This window comes from Larus michahellis, chromosome 9 (assembly GCF_964199755.1).
Source record: "Larus michahellis chromosome 9, bLarMic1.1, whole genome shotgun sequence".
Taxonomy (NCBI): Eukaryota; Metazoa; Chordata; class Aves; order Charadriiformes; family Laridae; genus Larus; species Larus michahellis.
The window spans coordinates 23,963,803-23,979,159 of NC_133904.1; the positions used below are offsets into that span (position 1 = coordinate 23,963,803).

Here is a 15,357-nt window from a genome sequence, read left to right on the forward strand (position 1 = left end):
CTTCTCTGGGCAACCAAAGCCAGGTGTTTCCAAGTGTCCCCATCCTTAACAGAAGGTCTCCCAATCCCTGTGGCCACATGATGTTGCATCTGATCCCCAAAGGGTGTTGCCTGAAGCATCACAGCCAGCAATGCCAGAGGTTTTGGGGGCAAGGCTGGATCCTGACCCCAAAGCACAGTGTTTTGCCCCAGGTGAAAGCCAGGAGAGCTGCTCCTGGCCATGAGGAAGGGGCTGAAGGAGCTTGCTGCTCCTCTCTGAGGGCTTTCCCCAGCCTGGTCCTCATCCTCACCCTCTGCTCTGATGTCTCCTGCTAGCTTCATCGAGAGGATGTGTCCCTCCCAGCGGCTGACGCTGTGGCCCGCATCCTGCCCGGAAAACAGCCATTCCCACGTGGGACGGGAACACTGTCAGAGGAGCGGAGGTACAGGGGCCATGCCAGTTTTGCAGCCCCCCTCTTTGCTCCTTCTTCTCATCCCCCTCGGGGTGGTTTCCTCCTTTCTCCATTCTCCCCACGTTTTCCCCAGCAGCTTCTCCTCCTGCCCCCATCGCTGCCAATTTTCCTTCTCATCTCCACCAGGCTCCCGCCCTCCCTGCACCCCCATCTCGGCCAGCACGTGCCTTGCCCCCCAGCACCCCAAGCAGGCTCCCGTCTCCTACGGAGGGTTGCCTGGCCAAGGCTTTGCCAGTGTTTCACTCTGTCAGGAGCAGCTGGCCAAGGGTGTCCCCCACTCTCTGCTCCGCAGGTCCCAGGAGTTCATCGGGCGCCAGCAGGAGCCAGTGAGTTCTGGGGAGACAGGAGGCACGGGGGGCACTGGGGACACCGGGGGGACAGCAGTGTCCCTGAGGCGGGTCCTGGCTCCCTTGGGGACGGAAGCCAGGCTGCCGTCAGCTCTACGCTGCCAGTGAGTGAAGGTCTTGGGCAGGGTCAGCCCTCGACTTTGGTTGGAGGGGGTTTATCTTGGGCAGAAACCGAAACAGCACATGGGGAGGAAGGAGCTGAGCCTCTAGCTGCACCTGCCCCCTCCCCTTCCCCCCCTTCCCCAAGGCTGCGTGATGCTGCTGCACCCCCTCCCCGTGCCCTGCCCTCCCCCCTGCCCGCCGCCAAGGCCATCCCCAAGGCTGGGAGTGGGGGCCGGGGGAGCTCGAGGCACGTGGCTTTCCCCATCCAAGGTCCCTGCTGCCAGGATCCTTTCTGCAGCTCAGCATGGCAGGGAAGGATTCAGGAGGCTCAGCCTGAGAAGATGCAAATCCTTGGGGAATTATTTCCCCCCAGCGTCACCCCAGCCACACGGGTGCTAAAATAACCCCAGGCTCATCTGTATAAAACATTCATCCCTCCATTATTCTTCACCACCTCCCTTCTTCTAAAGACCTGCAAAGCCCCGTAAGGCTCAGAGCTTGAGGGTGACCGCCCACTCCGACCCTGCTCCACACCACGTCCTTGGGAGAGTTGTTTTTCCATCAAGGGGGCGATAGGGAGAGAGGGAGAAATGCCGGTTGGAGGGAGAGGTGGGCAGGTGGAAAGAAGGTTTGGAGGGACAGGAGAGAAGGATGGATGATTGGAGAAGGATGGATGGATGGATGGATGGATGGATGGATGGATGGATGGATGGATGCTTGGAGAGCAGAAGGATGGATGGTTGGAGAAGAGAAGGATAAATAGATGGATGGATGGATGGATGGATGGTTGGAGAAGAGAAGGATGGATGGATGGATGGATGGATGGATGGATGGATGGATGGAGAAGAGAAGGAAAAATGGATGGATTGGATGGATGGATGGATGGATGGAAGGATGGATGGCTAGAGAAGAGAAGGATAGATGGCTGGAGAAGAATAGTTGGAGAAGGATGGATGGGGAAGAGAAGGATGGATGGATGGATGGATGGATGGATGGATGGATGGATGGGGAAGAGAAGGATGGAGGTTGCAAGAGGAGGGGAAAACCTGGGTGCTTCTTGGCTCCTCCATGGTGGTTCTGACTCTTAAGACAAATATCCTCAGCTGAGCTCTTGGTGCTGGAGGGAGCCCTGGCTGGCAGCGGGGTGCCGGCAGCGGGGTGCCAGCAGCTCTGCTTTGGGCTGGCAGGAGGTAGGCAGCTACCGCCTGGTGCTGAAGCGGATGGCAGGGGACCTCCTGTCCCTGCGCCAGCGTGTCACCAGCCTAGAGGTGGAGAACGGGCACCTGCGGCACAGCCTGGCCTTGCAGGAGGAGCTGGGCCACACTCTGCTCGCCGATGTGGACCTGGATGTCATGACCCGGGAGGAGCTGCTGGATAGGCTCAGTGCGTGATGGGGAAGGGGGAGGTGGAAATTGGGGGACACCCCTCTCCCTGGTGCAGCGGGGGCGACCGCGCCATCCCCTGGCCAGGTGACGAGCATGTGGCACCGGCTGTTGCAGACACCCTCAAGCGCAAGCTTGCAGCCAGCACGGCGGAGATGAGGAGGCTGAAGGACCGCGTCCAACAGCTGCAGAACGAGCTGATCCGGGTGCGGATACCGGCAGAAGCGGGCAGGGGCTGCCCAAGGGATGGGGTGGGAGTGGAGGAGCAGTGGGGGAGCAGGGAGAGCATCACAACATCCCCATAGCCAAGAAAGTGCCTGAGAGCCCCAAAACCTCCACCATGAGGCTGTCCCAACCCTACAAACAATGCCCCAAGGCTTGAGGGTCAGCACAGAGGTCCCTGGGGGTTTTTCCCCTTCCACCCCCCCAGAAAAATGACCGGGAGAAGGACCTGGTGCTGCTCCAGCGAGCCCACCAGCAGCAGCAAGCCACGCTGAGGAGGTGCCAGGAGAAGGTGGCCAAGACGAAGGGCTTGGAGGAGACAGTGCGGCAGCAAGAGAAGGTGACTTGGGGGGCATGCGGCTGGCGTAAGAAAGGCAGGTTGGGGACATATCTGTGGAGCAGATGGGACCCTCTGGCCCATCTCACCCCTCCATGAGCATCACCAGGTCCCAGGACCACAGTGACTGGCGAGATGTGATGGTCACCGCAGCCTTGCATTGAGCTGGTGACGTGGGGATGGTTTTGCTCTCTCCCACAGGTGATCGAGGCAATGGAGCGGGTGCTGCAGGAGAAGCTCTCAGGGACAGGCAGGAGCCCTGAGAAGCCGGCGGGTGGGTACAAGTGGTGACAGGGACCCTCAGGGTGGAGCCATACACAGCTGCTGGGCTCTGCTGGTGGCCATCCCCTTCTGATGGTTTGCACCATTGGATGGTTTGCGCTGGGGGATCAGAGGAGGTCCAGAGCCCCCCATTACCCATCCCTGGACATGAGGGAGGTGGGAGCTTGCTCCTAGCCCCCATCTCTGCGCGGAGTGGGTGTAGGACACATCCCAGTGGCCACCCCACCCCATCCCACAGGCAAAGCCCACTCTGGGAAGGTGTATGCTGCACTGCTGGAGGAGAACCACAGGCTGCGGGACGAGCTGGCGAGACCCCACCACCCCTTGCCCCCCATCACCCCACAGCCCCCAGCTTTGCCGGTGAGACTGGGGAAGGGAACATGGGGCTGGGATGGGGGGCAGAGCCGTGGAACCCCCAGAAAGCAATGCTTTGGGGGTGAACAGGCATGCTGGGGGCATCACCTAGGTGGCATCTCCAGCACTGTGGGGTGACAGCCAGCCCCGTGGCTTGTTCCCCCCATGAGCCGGGGGTGGGAAGGGGGGGGTTATCTGGTGGTGCTTTTCCCCTCTCCTGCTCGTCTCGTGGCCCACAGGGTGTTTTTGGGGACGCGGAGAAACTGTCTCTGCTGGCCAAGCTGGAGGAGGCACAAGCACGTGGGAGGGTGCTGGAGAGGCAGGTGGGCATCAACCTTCCAGCACCCCGCTTGGTGGGGGGGGGGCCTGGGGTGTCAGGCCAGAGTAGGGGACACCTCCGGCCCCCATGTCGTGGAGAGAAACCAGCCTGGTTTGGGTCTGTCCCAGCTGGAGGAGGCGGCGAGGAGGTGGGGACGGGAGAAGCAGGATCTCGGCACTCGTCTGCTGGAGCGGGAGCACGGATTCCCCCATGCCCCCACCTCGGTAAGCACCCAGGGGAGGGGGGACGGGGACCAGGGCCACCCCACACGGGGGTTAGTAGCCGGTGTTTGCTGCCAGGGGGATGGAGGGGGTGCTCAGAGCCGTCCCACTGCAGCCAGGCAGCTGGTGGAGAGGGTGGTGGTGGGATCTCCATGCCCCATCAAGGGGGATTTGCCTCGGTTTCCCCACAGGACAATGGGCAAGGCGGGAGGGTGGTCCCTAGGTGGGCAGGACCCCCCCTCCCCAAGCATCCCCAGGATGACACAATACACCCCCCCCACTGACACCAGACCCCCTTATCGCAGTGCTCTCATCCACAGGGGATGTCCCCAAGGGGAAGGGGCGGGGGGGCGGGAGGTGGATTTGTAGCTCCCCGAGACCTTTTCCCATTCCCCACCAGAGCCCGCCGGCCATCTCCATGGCCCCCTCGAGAAGACCCCAGCCCCTGGCCCCCTTGCCCTAACCCCTCCCCAGCGAGAGAGACGAAGAAACCGAACGCTGCCAAAAAGGAGCTGGTGCTTTTTCGCATGACGAAACGACAGGAGTAAATTGGAGGCGAAGCAAAGTGTTGGAGGGTGTCGGGGGAGTGCGGCCGCCATCCCCGGCATTCCCCTTTTGGGGGTGACCTGGGGACCCCCGAGAAGCCGGAGGGGTGCAGCAGCACCCACCCGCCCCACGGGGGGGGTCAGAGATATGGGGTTGCTCTGGTTTATCTCCCCCGTGGCGTAAGCGCAGCCTTGAGCGGGCTGGAGCGAAGGCAGAGATGTGCCAAGGCAAGGCTGTGGCCGTGAAAACTTCCCAGTCGTCCCCCACATCCCATCCTCCAGGACGGAATCTGGCTGTGAGGAGCAGCAAGCGGCCTGCCGGGCTGTCGGGAATGTCCCCCCAAAACTGGGACTGGCTGGGTGTCACCCAAGAGGGGGCTTTTCACGCCTGGGACTCAAGCGGCCGTAAGGTCAGGTAGATGGGTTTGTCCGGGATAAGGATGAGATCGAACTTGGTCCCGACTTCCACCACTCTCATGGTTTCGATCTTGAAGTTCTCCAGGATCTGGGATGGAGGAGGAAAAAAAAGCGGCTGGAAAACGCCGGAGGTACCAACACCCACTTGCCACCACCTCCCTGGTCCCTTCCAGTCCCCAGTGTCCCCAGCAGCGGGATGCTCACGTGCATGAGGAAGAGCTGCATCTCCAGTTCAGCAATCCGGCGTCCCAGGCACTGGCGGGGGCCGAAACCGAACCCCAACCCCTTGAAGTGCTTGGGGCCGGCTGCCAGCCAGCGCTGGGGGCTGAACTGCTCCGGCTTGGGGAAGACCTCAGCATCCCGGCCCATGGCGTACAGACCGACCTGCACCAGCGTCTGCGGGGGAAGGATCAGTCCCATGGGGCTGGGCTCCCTGCCAGCGGCTCACGGTGCAGGTCCAGCCCCGGGTGAGCCCCCCGGATGCTCCCTCCATGTCACCCCCACCTCCAGGTCCCACCTCCACCCAGAGCCCCGTATGTAGCGGGTCAGGGTGAGGACGGACCCGGGGGCCGTGCTCACCTTGGGGGGGATGCAGTAGTCCTGGAGGATGACCTCTTGCGTGGTGTACCTCTGCAGGGTCACCGCCACCGGGTGCAGCCTGGGGGGAGGACAGGTCCCTTGCACCTGATTTTGGGGACAGCATGGCCCACCCACGTCCCACCTCAATGCACGACATCCCAGCAGCTCCGGCGATTTGGGGAGGGAAGGGGCTGGGGGTGTTTTTCAGGGCGCAGGGGGGCTCCTCCTCACCTGAGCGTCTCCTTGATGGCAGCTTTGAGCAGCCGGACGGTTTTCAGCATCTTCACCCTGTCCCCCGCTGCTTCTCGCTTGGCGGCCAGGACCTCTGCCCGCAGCTGCTCCTGGACGCCCGGGGACCGCGCCAGCTCAAACATGGCCCACTGCAGTGTCATGGACGTCTGGAGCAGGGGGTGCAGGAGCAAAGGCTCAACACCAGCCAGGACCTTCTCCCTGCCCAACAACCCTGTCTGCTCCTTACCGTGTCCACCCCCCCCGCCATCATCTCGGTGACACTGGCCTTGATGTCATCCAAGGGCAGCTTGTCCTGCATGATGAGGCTGCAGAGGATGCCCATGTATTCCTTGGTGCTCTTGCGTTGCAGCCGCAGGTCCCGGTAGACGTTTTGTATGCATTTGTCCGCTAAGGAGACACGGTGGGCATGGCCTTCCTCCCCCAGGTGGAGGAGGGAGGCACCAGAGGTGGCACCTTAGGACGTCGCTGCCCCACGTCGGTGGCTTTTCCATCACAGTTGTCCCTGCAGCAGCCTGGGACTGCGGTCCCTGCTACGGGACCCAGGAATGGTTGGGCAGGCACAGAGGGTGGGGGGGTCAGGGTGCCTGCAGGAGGGTTGTCCCAGGTGCCAAAAGCTCTCCAAGCCCACAGCCCCTCTGGGAGAGCTGCTCCCCTCAATGTGATGCCCACCAGTTGCCCTTCATTGCTCCTGGATGGCTCCCCACCGCTCCATCTCACAAGATCCAGATGTGGAAAGCCTTCCTGGCCTTGGTGGCCCTGCGCTGGGTGACTGGACCCAGGAGAAGGTCTCCACACCGGTGAGATGAGGCTGCACCATGAAGCCAAGTCCTCGAAGGGACCTTGGGTGACACAGGGAGGTGTGGGCAGGAGGAGCACTCACCCTGGGTGAAGATGGCATCCCAGGCCCAAACGTGGTCCCGCCACGTCTTGGCATTAAGGTGGCGGAGGAGGGCGGGCGGCAGGTAGAGCATGGGCGAGGTGGTGTGAAACATCAGGGTGACAGCGTCGATGAAGCGCTGCGCCTCGGGGTCCACAAAGTCCTGGAGGAGCCCTAACCGCTCCCCGTACAGCACATGGCACACGGCTGCAAGCACAGCACTCATTAGGGTACTGGGCCAGGACGTTCCGTGTCCCCATCCCCTCCACCCTCCCGTGGCCAACTCCAGCCTTTCCATGGCTGTGGGGACCTGGATTGGCCTCCTGCTGGCTCTGAGCATCATGGGGCCATGGAGGCACCCCTTGTTGGGTAGAGTTGTCTACCAGTTGATGACCAGTTGATGATAAAATGCTGTTTTATCAGAAGCATTGAGTTGTTCTCTACTTGTCTGGAGAGAGGACATCCCTCTAGACCCTACGCCTTTGGGGGAGAAGCTGCTTTGCCCATCTCTGAGGATGAAGCTGGGGGAAACGCAGCGTGTGGCCCATCTCGGGCATCCTGCAAAGAGGTGTTTTTTTTGCGGGAGGGACACGTCTCAGAGGAACTCAGCCCAGGTTTCGGTGGGGTGGGGGGGGTTGCCCAGTCCCCTGACACTCACACTCCAGGGCAAAGCGGAAGAGCTCGTGGGTGAAGTCGGCCGTCCAGCGCTCCCGGCCGCTCTTCCACACTTGGGCTCGTGCCCGCCGGATGAAGTCCTCGCCCACCTCGCTCAGCAGGGGCACAAAACCCTCCACCACCTCCGGCGACAGCACCTCCTTGTTCAGCATCAGGCGGTCCGAGCGCCAGGCCTCCCCTGTCCTGTGGGGCACCAAAGTCGGTGGAGGGAGGTGTCAGCGGCGTCCCTCCCCATCCACCGCACACACACACACACACCCCGGGGGATGCCACCCCCCAGAGCACAAGTCCCCGTCAACCTCTTGATGCCCCAACTTCCCCATGTGCTGAAGGCTACTGTGATAGGACCCGGGGGGCCCCGGTTTTAGGGGACCCCCCCGCCCCCCTGACTCACTTGAGGAGCACGCCGTAGGGCTTGTTGCGGTAGTCGCGGTAAGCCACCCAGGGGGGCACGCTGAAGCGCTCTGGCAGTGTCCCTTCCGCCTGGAAGAGGGTGGCAGCATCCCGGGGGCTGATGATGTTCACGCTCTCGTAGACACCCAGCTTCTCCCTGCCATGGTGCCGAGGGGGGCTCAGACCAGCACCCTGACCCTCCCACCCTCCCCCACCCCGGACCCCTCCACCTCCCCAGATCAACCACAGCCCTTAAATTCAACCACCCCAAAATCTCGTCCCATCCCAGGGGATGCAGCGGCTCAGCACCAGGCAGGATCAGTCCCCCAGGGCTCAGGCAGGTACAACGGGGGGGTGCTGGCGGCGGGGGGGGGGAGAATAGCCCCTCTCCAGCCCCCTGCCACCCCCTCCTCCCAACATCTGCAAGGTACAAGCAGGTCTCCCCTCTCGCCCCTCACAGTGGCATCACGGCGAGATGAGGTGCTCCAGCAGCGCAGCCCCCCCTATTTCCAACCCCTCTCTCCGCACCTGGATCAGGGTTGGGAATAGCAGCATCCCAGAATGGAAAGGCTGCTGGAGCTGGGGAGCAGCGGGGGAGAGGGGGGGAACTGGGGTCAGATGCCACCTCACCTGTAAATGGGCCCAAATTTCTGGAACTTGCGAGCCATGATGTGATGGACGTTATGGAAGCCGCCCTCTTGCCAGAAGCGGTAGAGGTTGAGCCAGCCGGCTCGCCAGTCACCGGGCAACTGGTTGAAGGGTCGAGGAGTTGCTGGAGGGATGGAGGTGACGACCCCCCCAGCCCGACGGCAGCCCCCGGCTCGGGCAAGGGGACATCCCTGCAAAGCACCCGGCTTGGACGCAGCCCGGGCGAGCATGGGAGCGGGTGGCGGGGACGGAGGCGAGGGTGGCCTCGCTCTTATTCCCACCCCCCCCCCCCACCCCCCCACCCCCCGCCTGCCGTCGGCCTCGCTCAAGGCGAGATTGTCTCACCCGCCTCCCGATGAGTCACGGCCACCCCAGGGACAGGGACAAGGCGCTTTCACCCTGGCAAAGGTGGCAGACATCGGGGCATGGGGCAGGCAAAAGGGGTTTGAGGAGCATCCCCCTCTCCAGGCCTCACCGAAGAGGAGGTTACGGGTGACGCATGGGGTCTCAAGTGGCGTGGGGTGCCAAGGGGTGACGCCGGCGGGTTGCCCGTGCCGCCCCAGTAGAAGCGGGTGCTCTTGCAAGCGCGGAAAATGAAAACCCGGCTGCTCAGTCCGCAGAATAAATGGTAAAAATGACCTAGGGGACAAAATAGCGTGGCTTAGGTTTAATAAAGCTCAGGCCTGATGGGTCGCCGCAGGAGGGGACAGCCTTGGGGACTTGCCTGGCCATCGCCGGGGGTGTCTCACCTCCACCCTCCCCAGAGCAGGGGGTGCTGGGGGTCGCGCGTTCCCCCCTTCCTGGGGTCTCCTGCCCCAGAGCATCCGCTACCCTGTAGTACGGGATCCCCAAACACCCCCCGCCCCCGGCCAGGAGGGAGAGGCTTTTTGGGGTGTCGTGGCCGGCTGCCGAGCCGGGCTCCGCGGCGGTTGCCACAATGGCCACTGGGGGGCGACCTTGCCCCGCCTGCTGCCACCCGCCCGGCCCCCTCCCGGCCCGCCACGCGCAGCCGGTCCCCTCCTGGCACCCGCGCTGTCCCCTCCTGTCCCCGTGGGCACTGTCCCCTCCTGAGCCAGGGTCTCCGCCCCCCCCCCCCCCCCCAGGGCACCAGGGCACCTTGTCTGTCCCCTCCTGCCCCCGTGGTCACTGTTCCCTCCCAGGCAAGGAGTCTGTCCCCTCCTGTCCCATGGTCCTTGTCCCCTCTTGAGCCAGGGTCTCCGTCCCCTCCCAGGGCACCTTGTCTGTCCCCTCCTGCCCCACGGTCACTGTCCCCTCCCAGGGCACAGGGTCTGTCCCCTCCCGGGGCACCTGGTCTGTCCCCTCCCGTCCTGAAGTCCCTGTCCCCTCCCGGGGCAGGGGCTCTGTCCTCTCCTGCCCCAGCCACTCGTCGTTTGTCCCAGCTGCCATCATCATCATCACGAAGATGCCCACCCAGGTGCAGCCCCACACCCTGGGGACATGGTGGCACAGTGCCACCCCACTGTCCCTCACCCCTGCACTGTCACTGTCCCGGGTGGGACCTGCTGCCTCCCCTCTGGCCGTGGGAATGGGGGCAGTTGGGAGCAGTTTGGCCACTTTGGTGCTCATAAAACCAAAGGTGGCAGCCCAGGGGACACAGAGGGACACATGGCCCTGTGGCTGATCTCTGTCCCCAAGAGGGGACAGCCACCCGTCACACGCCGTGTCACCCCTGCACCCCCTCTTCCCACCCTCTCCCCAAAGCGCAGGGAGCCAGCTCATGGGCTCCATCACCCCAGGCCTCTTCCCCGCATCTCCAAGGGGACCCACGCGCACCCTCCATGGGGGCTCTGTGTCTCCTCCCTCCACGCCCCCCCTCCACACCCCCCACCACCCCAGCAGGTCTCCACATTTTCGGGGGCACCTCCCCAACGGCATTGCCACCGTGAAGGAAACACGACGGTTTGTCCCCACTCCGACAGCCCCCAAGGACGATGCTTGCGGAGGAAGCCGCCGGCTGCTGCGGAGGAGGAACCGGGGCGGTTGGGGGGCTCCCATGGAAACTCGGGGGGCAGGAAATAGCTCAGGGGGGGAGGGTTGCTCAGAAACTCTCAGCGTCACTCTTTCCCCAGCCAGCCGAAATCGCGGCGGGGACGGGGGTTCTGATGCTGATGGGCCCACCCGTGGTGGCAGGGGGGTGGGAGGAGGCGTTTTACCCCACTGCCTCCGCAGGCAGCAGCTCGCCCACGGAGCCCGCATGACTCAGGCAGATCCCCTCCTATTTTGAGAGCCGAAATGGAGAGTTTCTCCCCTCCCTGGGGGCCTTTTCCCCCACGTCACCTGCGCTGGGGACGAGGAGTCCCTCCAGCGGGGTTTCCTCCGACTGAGAGGTGGCATCCGCGGGCGTCACACTCTCACTTTCCTACCTGCAGGACTTTCCTGGCACCTGTCACCTCCCGAGCGAGCGGGGTGACTAATGGTGCGGCCCCTTCACACCTTCCCGCCCCCACCCTGCCCCGGTAAATCACATCTTCCAGAAGCTGCTGAGATACCCCCCGGCTTTCTACTTTGGGGACACCCCCAGCCTCAGCGAAACCCCAACATCCCTGTAAAATCCCCCTCTTCCACGGCATCCCTTGGGCACCTGGGGCTGGGAATGCCAAGACCACAGTGATTTAGCAGAGGAAAAGTGTTTTGGCGGAGCTGGGAACCGGCCGGGACGGGGCTGACTTAAGCCAGGGTGATGCTGGAAGCAGATCTGGTTTGGGGGCAAGGGGAGAATAAAGGGACGGCATCACATCGCTGGGATGCTCTCGCACGAAATCCGTGGCTGGAATAAAGGGCAGGGAGCTGATGGCATCACTTTCATGCCTTAAAAATACAGCCCACATCCATGTGCGGGCACACGCTGCTTGGCTTCCCCCGCCCATCGCACTCGTCCTTTGGGGAAAACAGTGGTTTTCAGGTATTTTTTTGCCAAGCCCTCCTCTTTTTGGCAGTGATTTCATCCTGGGGTCTTTCCCGCTCTCCCCGCAAGTGAATCCATTCATTGCGAGCTTTCAGCTCCTGCCCACGAGCAGGTGGTCAGGGAAATTTCAGTAGGAAAAATTTCAGTAGTAAAACTCCTGCCCAGAAACCCCCTGTGATTCAGTTCAGGGCCGGAGGGGAGGGGGGAAAAACTCATTTTCATAATATTATGTTGAAAAGGAGAAAACTTGCAGTTGGAAACAGACCCTAGCCGTGATGAGACAGCTTTTGCTGGAGGGTTTTCCCCCCGGGAGCAGAGAGAAGGGGACGAGCCGGTGTGTGTTAGGCAGCATCCCTGAGGATGCTGGCGACACCTGGAGCAGCTCAAGGAGAGGATGGACCCAGCCAGGACAAGCTTTAGTCTGAAATCGGGGCGATTCCAGCTCATTTTTATTATCCTGCTCTGTTAAACTGAATCGCCTCTCACTAATTTATTGCGCGCGGTCCTCAACTTAAAAATTGCCGGTCTGATGCCCGGATTTCGGGGTCTCTATGGAGCTGGTATGAGGTGTCTCACCCTGATGGGACACATCCTTTGGCCGCAACATCCCCTCGGGGATCTCAGGGTGGAAGCTGAGGGCTGGAGGGGAAGAGCATTCGCGGGTGTAGCTGCGAGGAGGAGGAGCGTGGCCACGTGGGAGGAAGGCACGCTGGTTTATCCCGGGTTTAACTTCCTCCGGCATCTCCTGGGTCATCTCGTTTCCAGTAAGTGGCTGGATTTCCCACTCCCGTCTCTCACCCTGGCTGGCCCCCGCCTGCCTCGTGGTGTAGCATCCCCCACGTCACGTTCCCTGTGCCCCAGCATGGCCCACGGGGAAGAGGAGGCCAGCGCCATGCGCGGACAGACAGACACCTGCCCAGGGCTGGTTAAATCCCCAGATCCTCAGGGAAGAGGAGGGGGAAAAAAGCTGCAGGGCAGCAAACAACCCCTGCAAACTCAGCTGCAGCATCAGGGACGGGAAAAACAGGTTGGACAAAGAGGAAAGGGGGGGTGAAGGCAGCCGGGAGAGAGAGGGACGGGCGGCAGACGCATGAGCTCGTGTCCCAGGGGAAGCAGGCGGTGACACCAGCTGCATCAGGCAGGATGGGCAGGACACAGGGGGGTGGCACACGTGTGACGGCACATGAGAATGCCACTGGGCCAGCTCCAGCTCTAACAGTGGTTCGGATGTGACCGGGAAGGGCAGCGTGTGCCGGACGGGCTGAGCCCAAGCTAAGAAAAACGCCAAGAGAGGACTAAGGCTGGTCGACGGGGAGGATGGAAGACGTTACCTTGGTGTGGCAGCATCTCTCCATCTGGGATCCCAGCTCCTGTGAAACCGGGGTCGCCATCGGGTGGCGATTCCAGGCTCCAGCCGGCTCCTTTGGGAGCTGCTCTGTACCCCCACCCTGCCAGGAAAGGCTGCCCAGGGGGATGCTGTGGCTTAGAGACAGCTTCTCAGATGAGCCTACAGGTGGTGCGTGCCCCAGACGCTTGTGTGGAGCAAGGAGCAGCCCAGAAAGCCCCCCCACACCCGGGGCTGCATCCCCAGCAGCGTGGGCAGCAGGGCGAGGGGGGGATTCTGCCCCTCTGCTCCGCTCTGTGAGACACCCCTGCAGTGCTGCCTCCAGCTCTGGGGCCACCAACAGCAGAAGGACACGGAGCTGTTGGAGCGGGACCGGAGGAGCCCACAAAGATGCTGGGAGGGCTGGAGCTCCTCTGCTGCGAGGAGAGAGCTGGGGGGGTTCAGCCTGGAGGAGGCTCTGGGGAGACCTTCCAGCCCCTTCCAGTCCCTAAAGGGGCTCCAGGAAAGCTGGGGAGGGACTCTGGAGCAGGGAAGGGAGTGATAGAACAAGGGGAAACAGTTTTAAACTGAAAGAGGGGAGATTTAGATGGGATATTAGGAAGAAATTCTTTGCAGTGAGGGTGGTGAGACTGTAGCCCAGGTTGCCCAGAGAAGCTGTGGCTGCCCCATCCCTGGAGGGGTTCAAGGCCGGGTTGGACGGGGCTTGGAGCAGCCTGGTCTGGTGGGAGGTGTCCCTGCCCAGGGCAGGGGGGTGGCACTGGATGGTCTTCAAGGTCCCTCCGAACTCAAACCGTTCTATGATTCTAAGCAGGCAGCCACTGCGGGGTTTCTCACCAGCTCTTGCCTCTGATGCAGGCGGATACAGGATTTCCTGGGTCTATTGTCCTGCCCAGCAAACCCTCCTCCCACAGCAGCCTCCAAGGCTGCCGGTGAGGTCGGAGGCAGAAATAGCCCCCAAAAACAGTGCTGGGAAAAAGCTCAAATGCTCTCAAGGCTTTTGTTTCAGACGTGTGGCCGTCTCCCCCCTCCGCCTGGGCTGGAGAAAGCGTGGAGAAGCCGGTACTTGGCCTTCCTGTGCGTGCCCGCTCCCATCGAATGAAGGGTCCCCAAAATAACTCGCTCGAACAATGTGGCCGTAGCGGGGGCGAGGGCGGCGAGGTGTCGGCTTTTCCTGCAAAGACCGCGATAAAAACCCTCAGCGACCCCGTGGTTTTCGGTTCATTGTATCCATCGGAAACGGCCGGTGGCCAGTGGTGGGTGGGGGTGGGGGGGGAACACGGCTCAGAATAAAACACAGCCCGAAACATTCAGTCCTTGCTGCGTTTCTCAGGAAATTTAGCAAGAAGCTCCGTGGTTTTTCATCCTGGATGTCCCCAGGGAGAGGGGGGACGCTGCTCGGGGTGGGGGGTCTCTGTGCTACCCAGGGCTGTCCCCGTGGTGCTCGCTCTGATGCTCTCAGCCTGGTGCTGAGGCAAGAAAACCAACCCAGGCAGCCGAAACAGTGTGATCGCAGCCCTGTGCCCCAGCTCACGGCATCCGACCCCCTCCGGGGTGGGGGGGGCGGGGGTTCAGCATCGCCTTTCCCAGCCCTCTCACTCACCTCTGCCCTGGGGCACCGCCAAAAACTTAGGGTTTGGGGTTTTTAAGAGCTTTGGGGTAAAGCTTGGCAGCAACGGAGGTGGGAAATGCGAAGATCTCGGCCTCCGCGCGCGGCAGGCAGGCGATAACGCCTGGGTGCCAGGTTTCTCTCCCTTCCCGTCCTTGGGCGAGCTCCTCGCCTCCTCCCACGGCTGAGTTTGGGGTTGGGGGGGTGGAAGGACGACTGCCAGAAATCACACTTCTTGTTTTAGCTCTGCTGAAACCCGCCTGCCTTTCAGGCTCATTTCTCCCTCTTTACGTCAAGATGCCGCTACCGCATATGCTGCCGGCGGGAAGTTTTCTGCCAAAGCCGGTGCTAAGAAAGGAATGAGGCAGGGGACGGCTTTCGCTTTCCCCTGCCAATTCCCCCCTGCAGATCTGGGACCTGCAAATCCTGGGTCGGGACCTCTAGCACAGGGTCCCAGGGGACAAAGATGCCCATCATCACCGGCCCCGGTCCCCCATCACCTCTGACGCTTTAAAATAAAAGGAGCTTGCCAGCGCGTGGCTGCTGCAAATCGGGGCTGGAGCTCAGGGGGGCTCCTACCCAACGGCCAATAATGAATTATTTTCCAGCGTTACACCTGCAGGCAATGGGCCCAGCAGCGACGACTAAAAATAACGCAGAAAAAAGGCAGCTGGGCAGGGGTTTAGATGAAGCTGCCACCCTTTGAAAACCCTGCAAAAAGGGGGCCGAGCGCTGCTCTGGGTCCACTTGGCTCTGCCTTTGTGCCAAGGTGCTTTGATGGAGGGTTTGAGAGAGGGAGAGAAGGGGGAGAAGATATTGTTCTCTCCCGCTTTTGTTGGCACGTTTTAAAAGCTTTTCCTATTCCCTGCTTCCCTCCATCCCAAGCCCAGCCCTTCCCTTCCCCCTCTCCCCACCCCCAGCATCGGGCTGGGGCTGCTGCCGGAGGCAGGGAGGACGTGGAAGAGGGTGAGGGGAGCCCACGGTCACGGGTGACAAGGGACAGACGAGACCCCAGCCAGTGTGGCAGCGGCATCCCTCAGCTCCTGGTGAGAAACACAGCACTCACCTGCTCTTTTT

General features: G+C 62.1%; 2 protein-coding genes across 2 annotated transcripts in view; one reads left to right on the top strand and one right to left on the bottom strand.

The window, feature by feature from the left end:
* The window catches only part of CCDC33 (coiled-coil domain containing 33), a 47,369-nt gene extending 42,821 nt beyond the window's left edge, over positions 1-4,548 (top strand). Inside the window, 11 exon segments of the mRNA XM_074602146.1 lie at positions 315-421; positions 744-836; positions 875-902; positions 2,088-2,283; positions 2,400-2,488; positions 2,713-2,844; positions 3,043-3,115; positions 3,362-3,483; positions 3,717-3,800; positions 3,897-4,008; positions 4,418-4,548. Coding sequence (XP_074458247.1) covers positions 315-421; positions 744-836; positions 875-902; positions 2,088-2,283; positions 2,400-2,488; positions 2,713-2,844; positions 3,043-3,115; positions 3,362-3,483; positions 3,717-3,800; positions 3,897-4,008; positions 4,418-4,548 — 1,167 coding nt within the window.
* Positions 4,535-8,636, bottom strand: CYP11A1 (cytochrome P450 family 11 subfamily A member 1). Its single transcript, XM_074600263.1, has 9 exons — positions 8,386-8,636; positions 7,757-7,912; positions 7,346-7,545; positions 6,691-6,894; positions 6,037-6,197; positions 5,790-5,956; positions 5,559-5,637; positions 5,184-5,375; positions 4,535-5,067 (listed from the first exon to the last, which is right to left on the bottom strand). The coding sequence occupies exons 1-9, from the start codon at positions 8,631-8,633 to the stop codon at positions 4,945-4,947; spliced, it is 1,530 nt and encodes a 509-aa protein (XP_074456364.1). The 5' UTR covers positions 8,634-8,636; the 3' UTR covers positions 4,535-4,944.
* Positions 8,637-15,357: the final 6,721 nt, after the last annotated feature.

Bases quoted from the DNA above. Each gene is read 5' to 3' on its own strand.
- CYP11A1 (XM_074600263.1), bottom strand. From the start codon at position 8,633: ATGCTCGCCCGGGCTGCGTCCAAGCCGGGTGCTTTGCAGGGATGTCCC. The intron at 6,895-7,345 runs GTGAGTGTCAGG...CTGTGCTTGCAG, and splicing joins CTTCCGCTTTGCCCTGGAGT to CCGTGTGCCATGTGCTGTAC. The intron at 6,198-6,690 runs GTGAGTGCTCCT...GTGTCTCCTTAG, and splicing joins GGATGCCATCTTCACCCAGG to CGGACAAATGCATACAAAAC.